Genomic DNA, 18,156 nt, shown 5'->3' with positions numbered 1-18,156 from the left:
TGCTACTTTAAGACTCTTATGGCCATGCAGATGCATGCATACAAACATGGGTATGGCTGTTGTTTTCCAGAAAGTTAGGAAGTCACAAACAGGAATACATGCCTCATCAGTAAGACTTTCTCAAATAATGGTCACTGCTATGGAAGGCATCTTCTACAGCAAGCCATTAGCTGTGAGAAATGTTGGGTTTTAATTAAAAAAAAAAAAGTGTTAGATATTGCTGTAAATAAACGTTTTTTATGGTTTTTTTTCCCCTTTGACTTTTTTCCATTTCATGCAGGAAAAGGACCAGCGCAGCCTAGACATAAATACTGCCAAATGTATGTTGGGCCTTCTTTTAGGAAAAACGTGGTCTCTTTTTCCAGTATTTCATCAGTTTCTAGAGGTAAGGATGTTGAAACAGACTTTGTCTGTCTTGTCTGACACTATTTGACTTAGATATAGAATGAATAGATATTTTTTTTCTGAATTAAATTATACTAACACTCCCAAAATTACATTTGTAACCGGTTATCATTTCTTTCTTTTTGTTTCTCAAATCCTTATGCTGTTGATTTTTATTTGATGCAAGACAGAGTATAAAATGTCTTTGATTACTTCTTGACTTCTGTTCTTATTGATGCATATTTGCCCACTAAAAGTGGTGAAACATACATTATTCAATACTAATTTGATTGTTTAGTGTCGTCTTTAATCCTGTTTAATTTTAAATGAAATGCAAATAATGGTAATTCATTCCAAGGCTTAAATTTCCTGCACAAAAACTGAATTTGAAGGACTTGAAGGTGTGTTTCAGTAACTTCTGTTTCTTCCCTCAAGCAGCAATCAAAATACAAAGTTATCAATAAGGACCAATGGTGTAACGTTCTTGAATTCAGCAGAACAATCAACCTTGACCTCAGTAATTATGATGAAGATGGAGCCTGTAAGTACTACCATATGTTGGTGTTTTAAAATAATTTATTTCTCTGAGCTTAATCATTTGGTGCTCTTTTATGAAAATTTGTAAAATACAGTTATCTGATCTCTCTACAGGGCCAGTATTGTTGGATGAGTTTGTGGAATGGTATAAAGGAAAACAAATGACGTAGGAGTTCAACTATGCACAGCCACTCAAGAGTCACTGTTACCACAGTTATGTCAACCATTAGCCATAAACTGCTATTTGTATCAAAGTGCATGCTGCTTTTCTTGCACTGCGTTCCTTTTGCAGGGAACTTTTGGTGTTTGCCATTTAACAAGCTAGCTATGCTTGCTGTGTAGCATTGTTCTCTTTGAAGGCTGCTTTGCATTTTGTATTTACACTACAAATTGGTGGACTTGCCAGCGTCTTCACTGTGATTATGTGTATATTGCTGTCGAAATTTTGTATATGTGTATAAAAAAAAAAGCTTCAACTAGGGATTATTTCTGCAGAAATGTATTGTTAAAATAATTTTGTGGCATATTTCTAGTCATCACTTACATGTTTGTTGAAACTTTAGTTATTTTGCTTTTCTTTTGGTCTCAAATGTAGCATTTCAGAAAATGAACAGACTGCTTGGACATAGTTACGGTGAAGAACTATTGTCAATTTTAATGTTACTATTTGAGATGCCAATTTCTGAGGGGAGAAGATATGCAGTGACTTTCTTAATGGAAATTCGCCAAACTTGACCTATTGCTTAATAGGAGTGAAGCATTGATGTCTTAAAAATAACAACAAAAATCACATATAAATATTAAAACACTGTAGTAGTTGTACATGCCACAGTTTATTTCCATTGGAAGAAAAAGTACTGACTTTTTAATGTTAAAACTGCAGTAGTCGTTACAGGTACAATTGAACAAATTAAAGTACCTTTTAAAAAATGGGTTTTAGACTTTTGTAAATTGCCTTTGGCATACTCCTTTTAATTTTTGTTGTACCAAGAGTGTTTGGATTTTGTTGCAATATAGTGAAACTTAAAGTTCTCGCTAAAAATAGTGGTCTGGGGAATAAAATCTGCTCACCTCTAGCACGTAGGTAATAGAGATTTCTCTTTTCTGATTTGTAACGTTGGTCTTTCACATGGTCTCTAACTTTCTGTTTCTGAGTAATTAAACATATTGTCAAAATGTTGCTTTTTCTTTCATGCAGGGGATTGGAATTCCCTAGCAGGATGTCCGTTGCAGGCAATGGGCACGTTAAACACCGGTATTAAATGACTTTTCTATTAGGGACCGCTTCCTGCTTCACTGATTTCTTTATCTGTGTAAGACAGATCTAGTGATTACTTTGGGAAAAATGACTGAGTGAGTGGGATGATGCTTAATTTCTATATTTTTGTTGCCTTGTCTTTGCCTTACTCTTCTTTATTAAAAAAAAAAATGTCAGCATTAACTTCTATAGATATGTTCTTGAAGGATCCGGTGCTATTAAACTTCATTTTCTAGGGATTTAATAAAATGTTCCATATTAATTCATGGAACACGTAACAAAAAAGGGCCAGTGGACATTTCAAAACAAAGAATAGCATTACTTTTCTGTAGAAATATTTAATGAGGTATTGGCAGTTTAGATATTTTTCAGAACGCAATCCAGGGTATGTGAGGGGAACGGTGTTTTTTTAGGTTGAATGTGAAATTTTCAGCTGTCCCATTCTGATATCACTGAAGTCAGGAACAACTGTCACTAACTCAGCTACTTTCAGGATTAGTTCTGCAGAAGCATATTGGTTTACTGCCCTGGTCTGGGATGTTGTACCTGTTGGTATGGGTGGTCTAATTGTGTTCAAATCTGTGTTTTGTTGGTGGTTTTTGTTTGTCAGACTAAGCTGCCAAAGACAAAAATTGTTCATGTGTGTTTGTGTATATTTGTATATACATAAATATACAATATGTATACATATACAAACCCAGAATTTCATGAAGCTAAGAAGAAAGTACTTCCATTTCCCATGTAATAGTCACCTTTGGATTTCCATGACACTAAATAAATACATAGCATCCTTTAAAGTTAGTATTGGTAAAATATACATAGTCATTGCTTTTTCTTTACTAATACAAGTAATCTTAATTCCATGTTTGATGCCAGTTTTGCACAAGAAATTAATTCAGTGAAGTGTGGTATTTAATGTTTACAATAAGCCTCTTACACACACATTTTAATAAGACTTCTGATGTAAATGTGTATATTACCATAGAATAACTATAAGTAAATATCAGTGGAACTGCTGATTTAGTTCTTAAAGAATGACTTTGGAAGCAATATAACTTGTAACATCAGGCTACATTGTGTTTGCTAAAAATCTTAAGTGAAATATTGTAATTTTCTTAAATGTTAGGCTAGTTACTGACAATAGAATTTAGCACAAATTAGCATACTGCTAAAATACAAGGTTTGCATTAAAAGTTTTGTATGTCACAAAAATTTGGCTTCCAGTAATGGAAGCAAGAGCCAAAGACGCTTTTAATCTATCACTGTTACAGGTGTAATTTTCACATAACAGGGTCAGCAGAAATCTGTTCAGCTTAATTGGGTGCTCTTTTTCAAGGTTTCTGTGATGTTTTGCAGGATACAAAGTTTGAAAGTAAAGAAAAGAGAAAAAGAAACCTCGAAGTGCTCACTCTGTATGAGTAAACTTTCCATTTTCGTCTTTGGATAAAAGTAATTGGGAGCAATGGAAAGGAAGAATGCGTTTGGGAACAGATTAGATATTGCCCATTTTATCTTCCATTCACAACTAGGATGAATTTGTGTTCAGTGACTGATTTATAATGAGCGTAAGGTAAACCACAAATGCAATTACAGCTTGTTGGCAACTTTACTAAAATGTACAGGAACAGACTGAAAAAAAAAAGTATGGCTTAATAACTATCCTTGTTATCCATCCTTCTGTTTTTGCTGTATTTTCAACCCACAGAGAACCCTAACATTGCAATGTCTATTTTGAAGGAATTCTCTCTCATTTTTAAATAATTGTAGAAACTTAACTAAGTTTGTTTAAGCTTAACTAAGCCACTCAATTTACCTTGGTTTTAGTATGAGTTTGGTGTTTCCTTTTCAGTTTGTTATATTATCATACTGTTGATGTACTTCCCCTCCTCCCTCTTCCCACCCTCCCACACACTTTATTAGTATACAGAATATCCTAATTTCTTGAATACTGGGAGGTCTTTCTGGCAGATGTGTTCATGGGTCTTGTGCTTATCCTTTTGATGTAGTACAACTGCATTTGTAGCAGGAACTTGATGATTGATGTGCAGTTCATGCCTGGTACTTGGAAGATGTAAAATGAAGAGACAGTTAATTAAAGGAAACCAGAGACTAAGTATTAGGCAGGAGCTGATAGATAACAAACTTTTTAGAGCTTTTTACTGTCCAAATAGCTGTAGAAAGTATTAGTAACAAATATACACAGATTTAATTTGAGGAACATGTAATTATACAGCAAAAATTTTGTAACTTAAAATACTAACTTTATTTCTTATTGATTTTTTGTTGTTGTTAGGTTTTGTTTTCAGGAAAGGCAAGTAGAGGAGGATGGAATTTCTTGAAATGCTTTATATACTTGAGCTTTCAGTTAAAACTTGTTTAAGACTGTCTTTAAGCTAAAATAGATATTTCAGTCACCTTTATGTGGCTTTTTCTGACATATATAGAGGACTGGAGGCATTTCCCATTTTATCGCAATTAAGCACGTTTTATTTTAACACAAATAATGTTTGCACAATCAAAATCGATTTTATCTCATTGTTACTTGGTTAATATTCCTGAATTACATTATCTGGAGGGAAAGAAATGGAATCATGTAAATGGGTTATGTAAGAGTTCTCACGGATTTCTGTTGGCCCTTAGTCACAAGTCTAACGAGTTGTTAAATGCTCTTGAAATTCATATAGACAGCTTTAAAGGTTACCATGTGCCCTGCTTTTAATTATAAGTGCTAAAATACCTCTTTATAAGCCTTATCTTTTACCCATTCTAATTGCTATGTAAGTGTATAGAACCCATTCACCAACTAAATAGGTCATTGTCTGTAACTGAGACCAAACTATGTTTTATTTTTTTTCCCCTCTCTATATATGTGCGTGTGTGTGTGTATGTGTGTTGTCACCAAGTAGTTCCTAATGAAGCTGCTGTTGGAGCAGCAGTTAACCTGTAACTGTGAATGCTTTGTGTCGTAGTTATTTGGGTATTACACGCATAAGGTGTGCTAAACTCCTGTGACTTACGAACTGGTGGAAATGCTGTTATGCCACCTAACATGAGTTCATTTTTAGGTCTTTTGCTGGTGTTGATGTAAAATGGAATCCCACAAATAAAGAGTATTTGTGTTGGTTTCAAAAACTGAGTTAAGATTTTTCTGTCGTTCATGCTTCAGAAATTCTCTAATGCGAGTATGCTTCTCCTCCACTGGAAACCTTATATCTTCTAGAACAGAACTTTCTTGGGCTCCAAAATTCTGCTGAAAGAGAATATACACAATCTTGTGATTCTTATTCACAATCTTACAGCAAATTAATACTTAAAACGTTTGAAAACAGGTATGTTTCAAATGGGGTGAATGAATGTAAAGCAGTGCTGTTGTACAATTTTTTTTTTTTTTTTAACAGGAAGCTGCGGAAATTAGCTGTCGTCTTATAGGACGGAATCTTATAGAAGCATCTTTGTTACCTGCTTATCTTGACATAGGCTTTTGACACTGTCTTCCTCTTAGATCCTGTTAGAGAAGCTGACGAAATGCTGTCTGGGTGAGCATATGATGTGGTGGGTTGGAAACTGGCTGAAGGCTGCACTAAGGGGATTGTGATCAGAGGCACAAAGTCCATTTAGAGGCCTGTAACTAGTGCTGTACCCAGATCTGGGCTGGCCTTCAGTCCTGTTGAGCATTCTCTTTAATGACCTGGATGATGGGGCACAGCATACCCTGAGCAGGTGGCTGATACACCAAAGTGTTGTGCTGTCACTGAAAGGGACCTGGACAGGCTGGAGAAATGGGCTGGTATGAAGCATGTGAAGTTCAATGAAGGGAAATGCAAAGTTTCTGGGAGGAATAATCCCAAGTGCCATACAAGGACTGGGCTGGCTGAGAAGCAGCTTTGCAGAAAGGAATTTGAAGGTCCTGTGGGATGCCAGGTTGAACCATGTCAGCAATGTGTTTCTGTGGTAGAAAAGATTAATGTTTGGACTGCAGGAGGGGGAGTGTCTTCATCAGGTTGAGGGAGGTGATCCTTCCCTTTTATTCAACACTGGTGAGGCCTTACCTGGAATGCTCCAGATTTGGGCTCCTCAGTACCAGAGAGACATGGATCTCCTGGACAGAGTCCAGTGGAGGGCCATAAAGTTGATGAAGGGAAAGAAGTGCCTCTCATATGAGGGAAGGGTTTGAGAGCTGTGATTGTACAGCCTGGAAAGGAGAAAGTTCAGTGTGTGTGAATCCCATCAGTGTGTACAAATATGTGAGGAGAGGGTGCAAGGAAGAGGGAGCTGGCCTCCTCTTAGTGGTGCCCAGCACTAAGTCAAGAGGCCATGGGCAAAAGCTGGAGCACAGGACATTCTCTCTAAATATTGGGATGCACACTTCTATGCTGTGAAGGTGATGGGCCACTGGAAGAGATTGTCCAGGGAGATTGCAATCTCCTCTTTGGAGATCTTAAAAAGCCTCCTGGATGTGGGCCTGGGCACCCTGCTCTGCTTGAGTAGAGAGACACTGAACCAGATGGCCTCACAAGTCACTTCCAACCCCATCCTTCCTGTGATGTGGAGCATATGCTAAAGAAAACTTCAGGTATTATTCAAATGTAACACTGGAAGAGAAGACCAGTCTACTAGTATTTGAATGTAGTGATATTTATTTCTGGAAGTGTGTTCGTGAGTTCAATACATGTCTTTCTCTTATCTTTTAGAAGACTTTGTTGATTATTTGACTTATAATGGGCTCTTGAGTTGTTCTTTTTAAAGTAGAAGTGATAATATTTAAGCAGAGCAGTAGAAAAATTGTTAGCATTAGGACATGAAAATTGCAGCCTAAATGTATGTTACACATTCTTGGCTTTAGTTTTAAAAGGAGCCATTAGTTAATCTTACTATTTTATATTTCTTTCAGAGTTCCATATCTAAAGACTTAAAGCCTGACAAAATGAATAAAATATACATTTTGGACACATTTCTCAAGATTTTGTTTTAAATTTTGTGCACTACTTAAGCTACCACTCTGAAGGTTTTTGACAGTATTTTAATGTAAATGTCTTTAAGTAATATTCTCATGTGGAGACTATGCTAGGGAAGCTGTTTTGCAGTAAGTTCAAGTTGATGATCAAAGCTGGAATCTCCTTCAGCACTCATAAGAATGTTGTCTTCTCCTTTTATTTATTATTAGGTGAGTCACAGTCTTCTGTACTAGCAATATGGAAATTTTCCTGCCCAAATAGTTGCTGATGTTAATTATATGTAGATTAAATGTGAATGTCTTTGTATTTGAGGTTTGTTTTCTAGCCCAGTAATCAATGTTCTCTGGAAAGACTGAAATGTTTTGTGCCTGTGGCAGACAACTTGTTAACTATCACTGTATTGTAAACAAGTAGTTGAAAATCCAAGTTTTGTTTCGTTCTGAGTTTCTCCACCTGCTCGTAAGACTTAAGTTTTTTTTTCCTGCACTCATTGACTAAGGGATAGTGTGTTTTCAAACCTTGAGCTGAGCACATACAAGAAAGGTGTGCCCAGACAGTTACCAACATACTGTCAGACCTTCATTTTTTGTTTGAGAATTCATACAGTGTCCAGTGTCGGTTCAGATTGTGGTTGTTTTTTTTTTGTTTGTTTGTTCTACCTTAAGTTACTGATGAAGCTATAGAAGTTTCAACGTCTCTAGAGCAGTTGAGTTATACCTTTCAGAAAGAATGACTTCTATGGAGGAAAAAATAATAGGTATTCTAGAAAATGCTCAGTGATTAAATGAATGATGTTTTCAGTGCAAACTGAATGTAGTTGATAGAAAACAGCTGAATTGTAAAGAAAAGTGGATGATAATAGAATCCCAAAGGGATTCGGGAAACAGGAGGTTTGTAGTTTTGGGTACCTGGAGAAAGGCCTGGAGAAATAGGGTGAATGGAGAAGAGGACACAAAATATGAAGAGCATTGGCTGGAAGCCACAGAAAATGTAAAAGGTTTTGCATTATCTCTTAAGAGCAGTTGCTAATGATGTGAGGAAGTATTAAAAAGGAGAAGCTGGGTGTTTGTGTTTTAAGAGTAGCAAAGCAGGGGTGCATGATTATGCAGAAATCTGAAGGTAAGTTTCAGACAGTTTCACAAAAATATTGTGACAGTAGAAGGAAATAATTTGACACGTGTTAAAAATTCCTTGAAGGAGCAAATGTATTTTCTTTGTGGATCTGATGAGAATAGCAAGTAATCTTCTGAAGCTTTATTGCATAAAAGGAGTCTTAGAACACTTGCTGCTCCTCAGAAGTAACGTACTGTATGTAATGCTGCTGCAGCATTCTGGTGTTTGGAGAAGATGAGAAACAATTTTGCCAATGTATATTTTGAAAACCTGTTGAACTGTAGTAGCAGCAACTGAGCAAATGTTGCTGTGACACCAACAGAATCACACAGACACCTTTTTTCCACGAAATTGGCTCACTTGTGTGGTTAGATGTCTGTCTTAGTGTGTTAGCAGCTGGTACAATCCAAGGTCAGTCAGTGCATAAAAGAGCAAGTCTACATTGTCTTAATGTATTCCATTTTAAAGTTGCTGTGGCCACTGTTACCTTCTGTGACCTATAAGTAATTTGCTTTACCCAAACTGTTATCCATATCTTTTTTTTTTTACTTTCAGTTTGAAGTTTTTCTTGAAGAAAGCAGCCAAGCAGTGCTTTCTCTTTATGTAGAACATTTATTTAATAATCCTCAGAAGTTAAAAGCATTGGTAAAGTAGTCTTCATTATCTTTAATGTGCTAAATGTGTTTACCTAAATGTGCTGTTTCAGTGTTTTGCAATGAATTCAAATCCCAGAGACTTCTAGGAACACAGCATTTGAATACTGCTTAGATTTTATGTAATACTGCAAAGTTGGGGAAATTCAGAGAATTGTAATCCAGAAACTTGTTTCACAAAAGCAGAAGGTGGTAATATACTCTATTTCACATATAGGGTGATTGTGATTTCTGTAGCAAAAATGCAGTAATAGTAATGATGTAATAATAATTTCAGTGTTATATTTATTTTTTGACAAATAAAACTGTGTGTATTAGAATTTGCAAAGGAAACTAATATTTCAGTACCAAGAGTAAGCAAGTATATTACTAGACCTCAGCTAAAGGTTTATTAGCAAACATAACTACTGAGGAGTTTACTCATTCAGGTATCCTAGAGTTGCAAGTACAAGTTTATGGTATCTGACTTGTATGTATACAAATATCTGTCAGCCTGAGTTGCCCTTTGGAGTAAGTTTTTTTCTGAATTAGATGAATCCATGCTTTACACATCAGGTCTAGTTCCATAACTTGCATTTCTGAAGTTAAAAGCAGATAGCTGTACTGAGCAAGGATAAGCAAAAAACCCCGTAACTTCATTCTAAGACGCAGTCACTTTGCACCTGTAGGAGGTTAGCAGTGCACCGTTGTGTCTCAACCATCAGAGTCTGCTCTCCTACTTTGCAAAATATTAGCAAATCCATCAAATGCTCTCTTCTTCTTAATGAAAAACTGGCCCTGTCCTAAACTGGCCTGAGCCTTTTGACAGTATTTTTCACTGGAGTCTGGGAGGCTGGCAGCTGTTGTAGAACTGCTCTCTGGTGCTGTCAAAGAAGTGTCACCTTCCAGCTCACTGGGATCAGTTGTAGTGCAGGTTTTGTTTCCTGCAGTATTCTGTGAGAACAGACCTGAGCTGTGCTGTGTGCTTCTGCTCAGGGAGCTGAGTGGGACTGGTGAGGAATACACGTTCTCTTCTCTCGGATCCAACTGGAAATAATTTTCTATGTTGAAGACTGACTGTGTTTTCCCAGGAGATTCAAGGTGCAATTTTGTCATAACGCTGCATGATTGCATTTCGTCAGAGGAGCTACAGTTGCTGCTGCCCTGTAATTCCCTGTATTCATTGCATTCTTCATTGAAACCTCTTTGTGTTTTATCTTCATGAGTTCTAGCTGAATTAATGTGCTCACCCTGTGACTCTTTCTCCATAATAACCATAGAAGGTTTTTCAGTTGTGTTTTCAGATAGGGGTGGATGAAGTGACTTGTTGCTGGCTGTGCTGGCATGCGGGACAGGTGTTTTGGTAACTACAGTTGTATTCAAACTAGTATCAAGAGGAGTACAAACAAAATGGTCATTCTCAGATGTATTCATGTTCCATCTCAGAGCAGTGTCCCCTTCCCAATGGTTGCTTTCAGAGGAGCTCTCATCTGTGAGCTGCTCTGTGCTTACTTCTGGTGCATGTTCCTTCTCTTCTGTGGGGCTGTGTCTGAGGAGGTGCTGTGGTTGAAAGGAAAACTGGTGTGGCTGCAGTTCAGCATCTTCAAGAGTATTTTCGGTATCTGTTGCATATGTAGGAGAATGTTTTAATGAAAGTGATGTGTTGCTGTGCACATAGGGAGAATCAGAAGTTGAGTTTTGTGCTGTTGACTCTTTGGTAAAATAGTCAAATGCATCAGAAACTTCTGGACTTGAACTAATTGAGACTGAACCTGACGTGCTTATATGATCACTGCATTTGTCAGCATGAGCTGATGCTGCTGCAGGCATGATGGTGTCTGACCCATAATCAGTAGTGGTTCCAAAATATGCATTGTGCTTATCTCCATTTTTTCCAATACGTCGAAGTTCTGCAGCAATGCTAAGGGATTCTAGTGGCGCTGAGAAACTACCAATTCCATTTGTGTCAGCTTTCTCCACTGATGACAGAGGAGCTGGCAAGTTGCTGCTAACGCTGGTTTGTTCCAGGTCAAAGTCTTCTAAGGAGCTGCAGTCACTCATCGTGAACGGAGTCCCTTCATCTGAAGAACTGTCACCAAAGAAATCTGCAAAATTACCTTGCTCATTTCTACAATCTCTTTTACAGCTGTGCTCTGTATGAGGAGCGTTCTCAGGTTTTTGGTGAATGCTTAAGTTCTCAATATTTGCATCTCTCTTAGAGCTACTGGGTAAAATAAGAGCTCCCATGTCACTGTTTGTATTTACTTTGCTATTTAGACCAAATTCTCTATCATAGCTTTGCCTTCCAGGCATAAATTCTGTAGAGCTTATAGGTTCGTGGTGTAAAATGTTCCCTTTGTATTCAGGTGTTGCCTCTGACTGCTGCTGACCAGAGCTGTTGCCCACCTCATTGTCCCTAGAATCTTGCACACTGGTTTGGGGTTGTGTTGTGGGAATTGGGAAGCCAGCATCTCCTGTGCAGGGTAAATCTGTGTCTGCAGGGTCCGTGTGAACTGAGTGAGAGCCAGTGTTGTGTCTGCTGGGCATGGGAGGGACTCTGCTCTGCTCTGAGTCTGTGCTGTTTGTGTACTTTGGGTCTTTCCATGGTGACAAGCTGTCCCCTGTTAACTTCCTTGGTGTTACTTCATTGCTGCTCTTGTAATCCATCCTTGCAGTAAGCTGTCCAGTGTTTAAGTACACGGCATCACTATTAGTTTTGGTGTTGGAAGACACTGTACTTTTCTTTACGTTAATCTCCTTATTGCTTTGTTTTGGGAACTCCTCAGTACTTGGTGTGCGTCCAGTGCCACCAATGACATCTTCGTACAACTGAGTAGTTCCTGTAAGAGAAGCATGTATGTTTCTTGAAGAATTCTCATAAAAAACAAATGTCTTATGCTGTGTGTTCGTTGGTTTGCTCGTGGAGTGCTCTCTGCTTGGGGTTTCATCCGAAAAAGCATGGTTAGCATAGATGTGTTCTGGAGCCGGGGCTTTGTTCCTGCACATGCGCATCCACAAGTGTGTGAGGCAGGGCCTGGCCAGGACACCAAGGCAGAAGGCACAGAGAAATGTAATGAACACTGAGAGGCATACAGCCAGCGTCAGGTCCTGCTGCGTTCCTCCTGCTCTAACACCACCTGGATTGGTGGCCCGAGTTTTTCTAATCAGAGGTGCTGGAATCTTTTCTTTTACCTGTACGTTGTAGATGAGATACTTCTTCCTTGTTGCATTAAAAGTACACATATATAAGCCTTCATCACTTTTCTCAGCGTTGTGTATTACTAAATTATTAATTTTATCCAGTGTCAGGTGAGGAAGACTGCTTTCCTCTAAAATTCTGCCTTTAGGTGTCCACCACGAGACTCCATTACCTGAAATGAAAGAAAACACAAATTGAAACTTTCTTGAAAGCAAAGTATACTTGGCTGGTGGAGTCAGGTTATTTCTATACAGCCATTCTCTGACCTATCAGTGATAATTTATGTGTTATTTTTATGAAAATCAATTTTTTTTTTCTATCCATGGTCACTTGTTATTGTGCCAAATATATGTTAAATTAGGCTTCTTAGCAAATATGTTAAAAAGGCTTCTATTTTCTCTGCATTTAAAATACAGCATGTGTAGTGTATAAACAACAGGCTTTACAAGAAGAATGGTGTGGGTGAGGGTGAGGGGGGAGGAGCCCAGGCTGATGGCTGGTATTTGCCATGATACAGACTACTGTGGCTCTGCCTGGTGCAGGATGCATGGTCCTAGCACAGTGTGGCCATGCTGCCGCGTGTGCCTGAGAGCAAGCAGGTCTTTGCCAGTGCTTTAACTGCTGTGTTGTTCCTGTGGTTACTGCTCAGGCTGCAGCAAAGACAGTTGGCAAACCAAGGCAATTTGTATGCACCCAACAAGTGTTCCAGCCTCTAGCAAGTATAGGATGTGGCTGGTTTCTGCCTCTTGGAATGTATTACAATGTTGTATGTACAGCTTTGCTTTTGGACTGCTTAGGCTTCCACTTAAGTTTAGGTGCCATACAGTCTGTTGACTTGAACCCTGATCGCATTTTCTGTGATTTACTTGGAAAGCAGAACAGAAGGGTGGTATTTCTGGCAAACTAATTATTTTCATTTGGGGATAAAGTGTTCCAAAGGGAAAGCCTTACACCCCGTAGTACTATTAGTTCATTAAATTGTACTGAATTGTGGTTGATGCCAAATGCCTCTTCTCCTTTGAGTTTCGTCTCAGTGTTCCGTCTTCAAAATCTGAGTTCTGCAGGTTTTTGTCCCCTGTACTGTGAGTGCTATGCCCATGTCTGCTGAGCTCTGCACTGTGCAAGCTGCAGTCCACGGGGGCTGCAGTTATGTAGGGGTGCGAGTCCTCTCCCTTTCAAACACAAATAAACTCTGAATAAGGCCAAGTGCAGGGTGGCTGCACTTGGGTCGGGGCAATCCCAGGTGTTTATACAGACTGGGAGAAGATCTCCTTGAGAGCAGCCCTGCAGAGAAGTGCTTGGGGATCCTGGTGGACAAGAAGCTGGACATGAGCCAGCAGTGTGCACATGCAGCCCGGAAGGCAAATGTGTTCTGGGCTGCATTAAAAAAGCTAGAGGGAGGTGATTGTCCCCCTCTACTCAGCCCTTGTGAGGCCCCATCTGGAGTACTGTGTCCAGGGCTGGGGTCCCCAGTACAGGAAGGATGTGGAGCTCTTGGAGCGGGTCCAGAGGAGGGCCACTAAGATGATCAGAGGGCTGGAGCACCTCTCCTACGAGGAAAGGTCGAGGGAACTGGGCTTGTTTAGCTTGGGGAAGAGAAGGCTCCGGAGAGACCTCATTGCAGCCTTCCAGTACTTGAAGGGAGCCTATAAACAGAAGGGGGAATGGCTGTTTATGAGGGTGGATAGTGACAGGATAAGGGGGAATGGATTTAAACTGAGACAGGGGAGGTTTAGGTTAGATATTAGGGGGATGTTTTTCACACAGAGGGTGGTGACCCGCTGGAACACGTTGCCCATGGAGCTTGTGGATCCCCATCCCTGGAGGCATTCCAGGCCAGGCTGGATGTGGCTCTGGGCAGCCTGGTCTGGTGGTTGGTGACCCTGCACATAGCAGGGGGGTTGAAATTAGATGATCATTGTGGTCCGTTTCAACCCATTCTATGATTCATTTCACTCTGCTGTGACCAAATACCAGAAACTCTTCTATATCCTCCTTTTTCTACATTCCTCCAGAACTGCTACCTCGCGGCTGTTAACTGCAATAAGAGAAAAGCCCATACTGTGCTTTGTTTGCATTCAATAATTAACTTACACATTTGCAACATATTGCATACTGAAATTTGTATATGGTTGGACTTTAGCATCACTCCTTAGTTTAACACAGGAAATGAGATGAAGGCATGGGGGTTGGAAGTAAATGATTTTTGTGGTCCTTTCCAACCCAAGCTATTCTATGATTCTGTTCTACGATTTCTGTGATTCCATTCTATGATTCCACCTTTGAGAAATATGACTTTCAATTTTTTTTGGTGTAATAATTATTAATTAGAGTGTTAAATTGTCACTTGGTTATATTTAAAGCAGCACCTTCAGAAACCCACTTTCCTAACCAGATTTGTGTGATCATTTTGCATGCAATAGGATTTTAGCAGCACATGGGGCACAGCCCCGTTCCACATACCCAGTGTGTTACCCACGCTGCAGCGCAGCACTGATGTCTCCCTCGGTGGGACCACAGCTGTCCTGAACAAAACACTGTCACTGCAGTTCAGGTGGGAACTTGAAAGATACAGCAGAGGCTTCTGTGAACTGGTGGCAGTTTTACTGCACGATGTAATCAGTTTTTTTCTCATGTAGACAGAAAGAAAATGGAATAGATGTTTCAGAGCATGAAGTCTGCAGTTACGTATCCAGGAATTGTTGAACAAATCCACTTTGAGTTGAAAGATGTTCAAATTGATTAATAGGTGAGGTAGAATGGTTGTCAGAGGGTTTTCACGGAGATCCACTACCTACGAGGAAGTAATTCATTCAGAATTAATTTCATAGCGTTCTTAAGATTGGAAAAGACCTTTAAAGATCACCATGTATAACTGCCAGCTGGTCACCCCATGCCCACTAACCAGGTCCCTCCGTGCCACATCCATGCAGTTACTGAACACCTGCAGGGATGGTGACTCTACTACCTCCCTGGACAGTACATTCCAATGCCTCACCACGTTAGTTTTTACTAATCATTTGGTAAGCCTTAGAATCTGAGTTGCAACATCAACTGTAACATTTATTTTACTAAAAGAGAATATTTTTAAAGGATCGAGAACAATATCTGTGTTAGAGATGTCAAAAATACTGCACTGAGGTTTATGATTTTAGGACAGGGGTTTGGCAGCCTTTCATAGAACCATAGAATCATAGAATCACTAAGGTTGGAAAAGACCCACAGGATCATCCAGTCCAACCATTCATCCATCACCAATGGTTCTCACTAAACCATGTCCCTCAACACAACATCCAAACGTTCCTTGAACACCTCCAGGGTGGCTGGGAATCTGCAGGGGTTTTGCCAGAGGATGCCTGCAGTTAATGCAAGGGGCTGTTCAGTCTTTTTATGACTCTCTGGTCTCCCTGGAAATAGCCTCTTTAGCCTGATTTCTTCTGCAGCTCCTTCTCAGCTGGACTGTGCCAAAGTTGATAAAGGCCCATCATTAGCATTTTAGTGTTTTGCCTTTCTTTGAGGAGTGGAAAGGGCGTGTGTGTTTGAGCACACGTGGAAGGGATAGGGAAAGGAAGTCCATGGAGTTATGCGCTGCCTTGTGCCATAGTTAAATGGGTAATTGCATGGCTATATTTTGTATATTTACACATATGTTCCTACGTATAAAGGCAGTTGTGCTATGTACAAGTAATGACTATTTAAATTATTTGCTTAACTTTTTATAATTGTGTACTAATAATCAGAGCAATATAATCATTACTGAATAGCTGATTTAAGAATCTTTTAGTGGTGATTAGCACAAAACACTGAAACACTTGCAATGCTATTTTACAACCTGTAGTTTGTTGAGATCCTTGAAGGCATCAGGATGAATGTTTGCTATCTTGTTGTTTTGCAGGTAGATATTTTTCAGCTGCGAACAGTCGTGAAAATCATTCAGGTCAATCTGTAGTATGCCGTTGAATGACAAATGGACAGTTTGTAAAGACTGCAGCAGTCCTAGCCCTAGGAAAAGCAGAATTATTTTACATTTCATATTCTTGTTTTCCCAGTTGTCAGGTGGTTTTAAAAAATTGTTTGCAACAAAATTTGTTCCAATGCTGCCTAATGGCAACTAGTGGCTGCAGGCTTTGATTTATTGTGCCTTTTCTACACTATGGTTATGCCATCCTGAAAGCTGTATAATATCAGCAGCAGGCATTGTGATATATTCACAATCAAAGGATTTTTTTTTTAAATTGCATCTCCATAAAAGCAGTAGCATTCCTCCATGCTGTGAAAATCATTCTGATCTCTGTACTTTCAGCATGCTTCTCTGGAGAATGAGTGGTGACAAAGGAACAGTTTGAAGAGATGGAGTGTATTCTGTTAATTACTCCAAATATTAATTGCAAATAAATTGCATATTAAAATATGAGGATGCAAAAGCTGATGCAGTTTCTCCTCTTCACTACCATCTGCATGTTCATGTACATCTTTCAGATGGGGAATTATTTGAACTGTAACCACAGGACACACACCTGACTGAAATTGAAAGCATGTCATTGCTTTCATATCCCTGTGTGCCTGTGAATGAAGTGTGACAGTATGTCCTTCAGCAAACCCTCTGTCCTGCATAAGCAGCTCTATGGAATGCTGAAGAGGTCTTGTTTTCTTACGCACTGTGCGGAGAGCCCCTAAAAGCCCCAGTTTAGGGAAACCTGAAATAATTGTTAATAGGAGGTGTCAATTTGGGTGCTAGATGGCAAATTTGTTTTGAATGAACTGAACATGTTTTCCTGTCCTTGCAGAATACTGAATTTGGGGCCAGTTTTATTTAGAATAGTATTGACTTTAATCTAAGGAGTAGCATGAAATTGCTTTTGTAATTTTCTTAGATATTAATGTTCACAATTGAGACATAGAGGCTGGTGGTCTTCCTTGTCTCTCAGGGTAAATTTTAGTTATACTTGACTGACTTTAAGCATTACAATTGCAAAGACTGTATAAAACCAAACGAATCCCAAACAACCCATTTGTTGCTGAAAAATCTTCAGTCTGTGTTTGGATACAGGTGAAACCTGGCCACACCTTACACATAACCAATGGAGACAGTCTCATTCTAAATCTAGTAAGATGTACTGAATTTTATCCCAAACCAATTTACTCCTTGTGAGTGAGGTCCTTAAATATTTTGAAATGCTCACCTGTTGGAACTGCATGGAGATTATTCCTTCCAACTGACAGTACTTTCAAGGCAGGCAGGAAATGGTGAATTTCTCCAAATGTTTTAGACCGATGTGCAGATGTAGGTGGGTCCAGTGTGAGAGTGCTGATGGAGTTACCATTGAGGTTTAGAGTTTCCAAAATTGGTAAATGTCTAAAAGCAGTTATGGAGATTTCAGAAATCAGGTTGTTACTGAGGTTCAGATGTTTCAGCATCCAGTCTTCATTTCTCTCGGTGGTGCACAGGAAAGATCTGATGTTATTGTAACTGAAATCGGCTGTTACTGCTGTTAGTGATATATCTTCTGGAATAGCACCTAGTCCCATGAAAGAGCAATTCACTACGAACTTCTCATCCCACCAGCAGTCTGTATGGCGATGTGTATTAAGAAGCTGCTTGGTTCCCACTGATCCAGGACGATTAAAGGAAAGGAGCAGCACAGCTGTGACACTCAGGTGAACGTTATCCATAATGTCTATATGTAAGATGTAAAATTATGGTAAGTTCAGCATAACAAGAGGTGAAACAGAAAGAGGAAATACTTCGGCATTCAAAAAAATCAATATTAAACAAACACCCAACCATTACCAGTGTTCTGTCTGAAACACACAGCTTTAGAGGGTTAGGTATTTTTGAAAAAAGCACTTCCATAAACTGGGGAGCTTTCCCCTCCCTCCCCCTCTCCCAAAGACAATCCAAACCTTTTCTTTCTCTTCCAGCCGTTCAGTTGAGAAACACAGCTTCTCAGGAACCCGTGAACTAACCACAGTAGAGACTTTTGAACTGTAACTTCAGGTATAATATACAGCTATCACTGATCAAAGTCCACCAAATATAATCTATGACAAATAGCTGTGGAATGATTTTCATACTTA

The 18,156-nt window shown here is 39.2% G+C and overlaps 2 protein-coding genes across 14 annotated transcripts in view; one reads left to right on the top strand and one right to left on the bottom strand.

Moving 5' to 3' along the window:
• DCUN1D4 (defective in cullin neddylation 1 domain containing 4) overlaps window positions 1-3,569 on the top strand; it is a 35,840-nt gene extending 32,271 nt beyond the window's left edge. For 9 of the 13 annotated variants that reach the window (XM_031588570.2, XM_090139456.1, XM_031588565.2 and 6 more), the window contains 3 exons: window positions 281-385; window positions 820-925; window positions 1,036-3,569. In XM_031588570.2, the coding sequence (XP_031444430.1) occupies window positions 281-385; window positions 820-925; window positions 1,036-1,091 (267 nt within the window). In that variant the 3' untranslated portion in view covers window positions 1,092-3,569. The remainder of the gene's footprint in view (window positions 1-280; window positions 386-819; window positions 926-1,035) is intronic. The other 4 variants (XM_031588567.2, XM_031588564.2, XM_090139452.1 and 1 more) reach the window with 1 other exon arrangement.
• A 5,327-nt stretch (window positions 3,570-8,896) lies between these two features.
• Window positions 8,897-18,146, bottom strand: LRRC66 (leucine rich repeat containing 66). The gene is made up of 4 exons (XM_031588580.2): window positions 17,262-18,146; window positions 15,911-16,080; window positions 14,542-14,872; window positions 8,897-12,250 (listed from the first exon to the last, which is right to left on the bottom strand). The coding sequence occupies exons 1-4, from the start codon at window positions 17,749-17,751 to the stop codon at window positions 9,594-9,596; spliced, it is 3,648 nt and encodes a 1,215-aa protein (XP_031444440.2). The 5' UTR covers window positions 17,752-18,146; the 3' UTR covers window positions 8,897-9,593.
• Window positions 18,147-18,156: the final 10 nt, after the last annotated feature.

The sequence above is a fragment of the Phasianus colchicus genome, chromosome 4 (genome assembly GCF_987193195.1).
Source record: "Phasianus colchicus chromosome 4, bPhaCol1.hap1.1, whole genome shotgun sequence".
Taxonomy (NCBI): domain Eukaryota; kingdom Metazoa; phylum Chordata; class Aves; order Galliformes; family Phasianidae; genus Phasianus; species Phasianus colchicus.
This window is presented reverse-complemented; position numbering and strand designations above follow the sequence as displayed.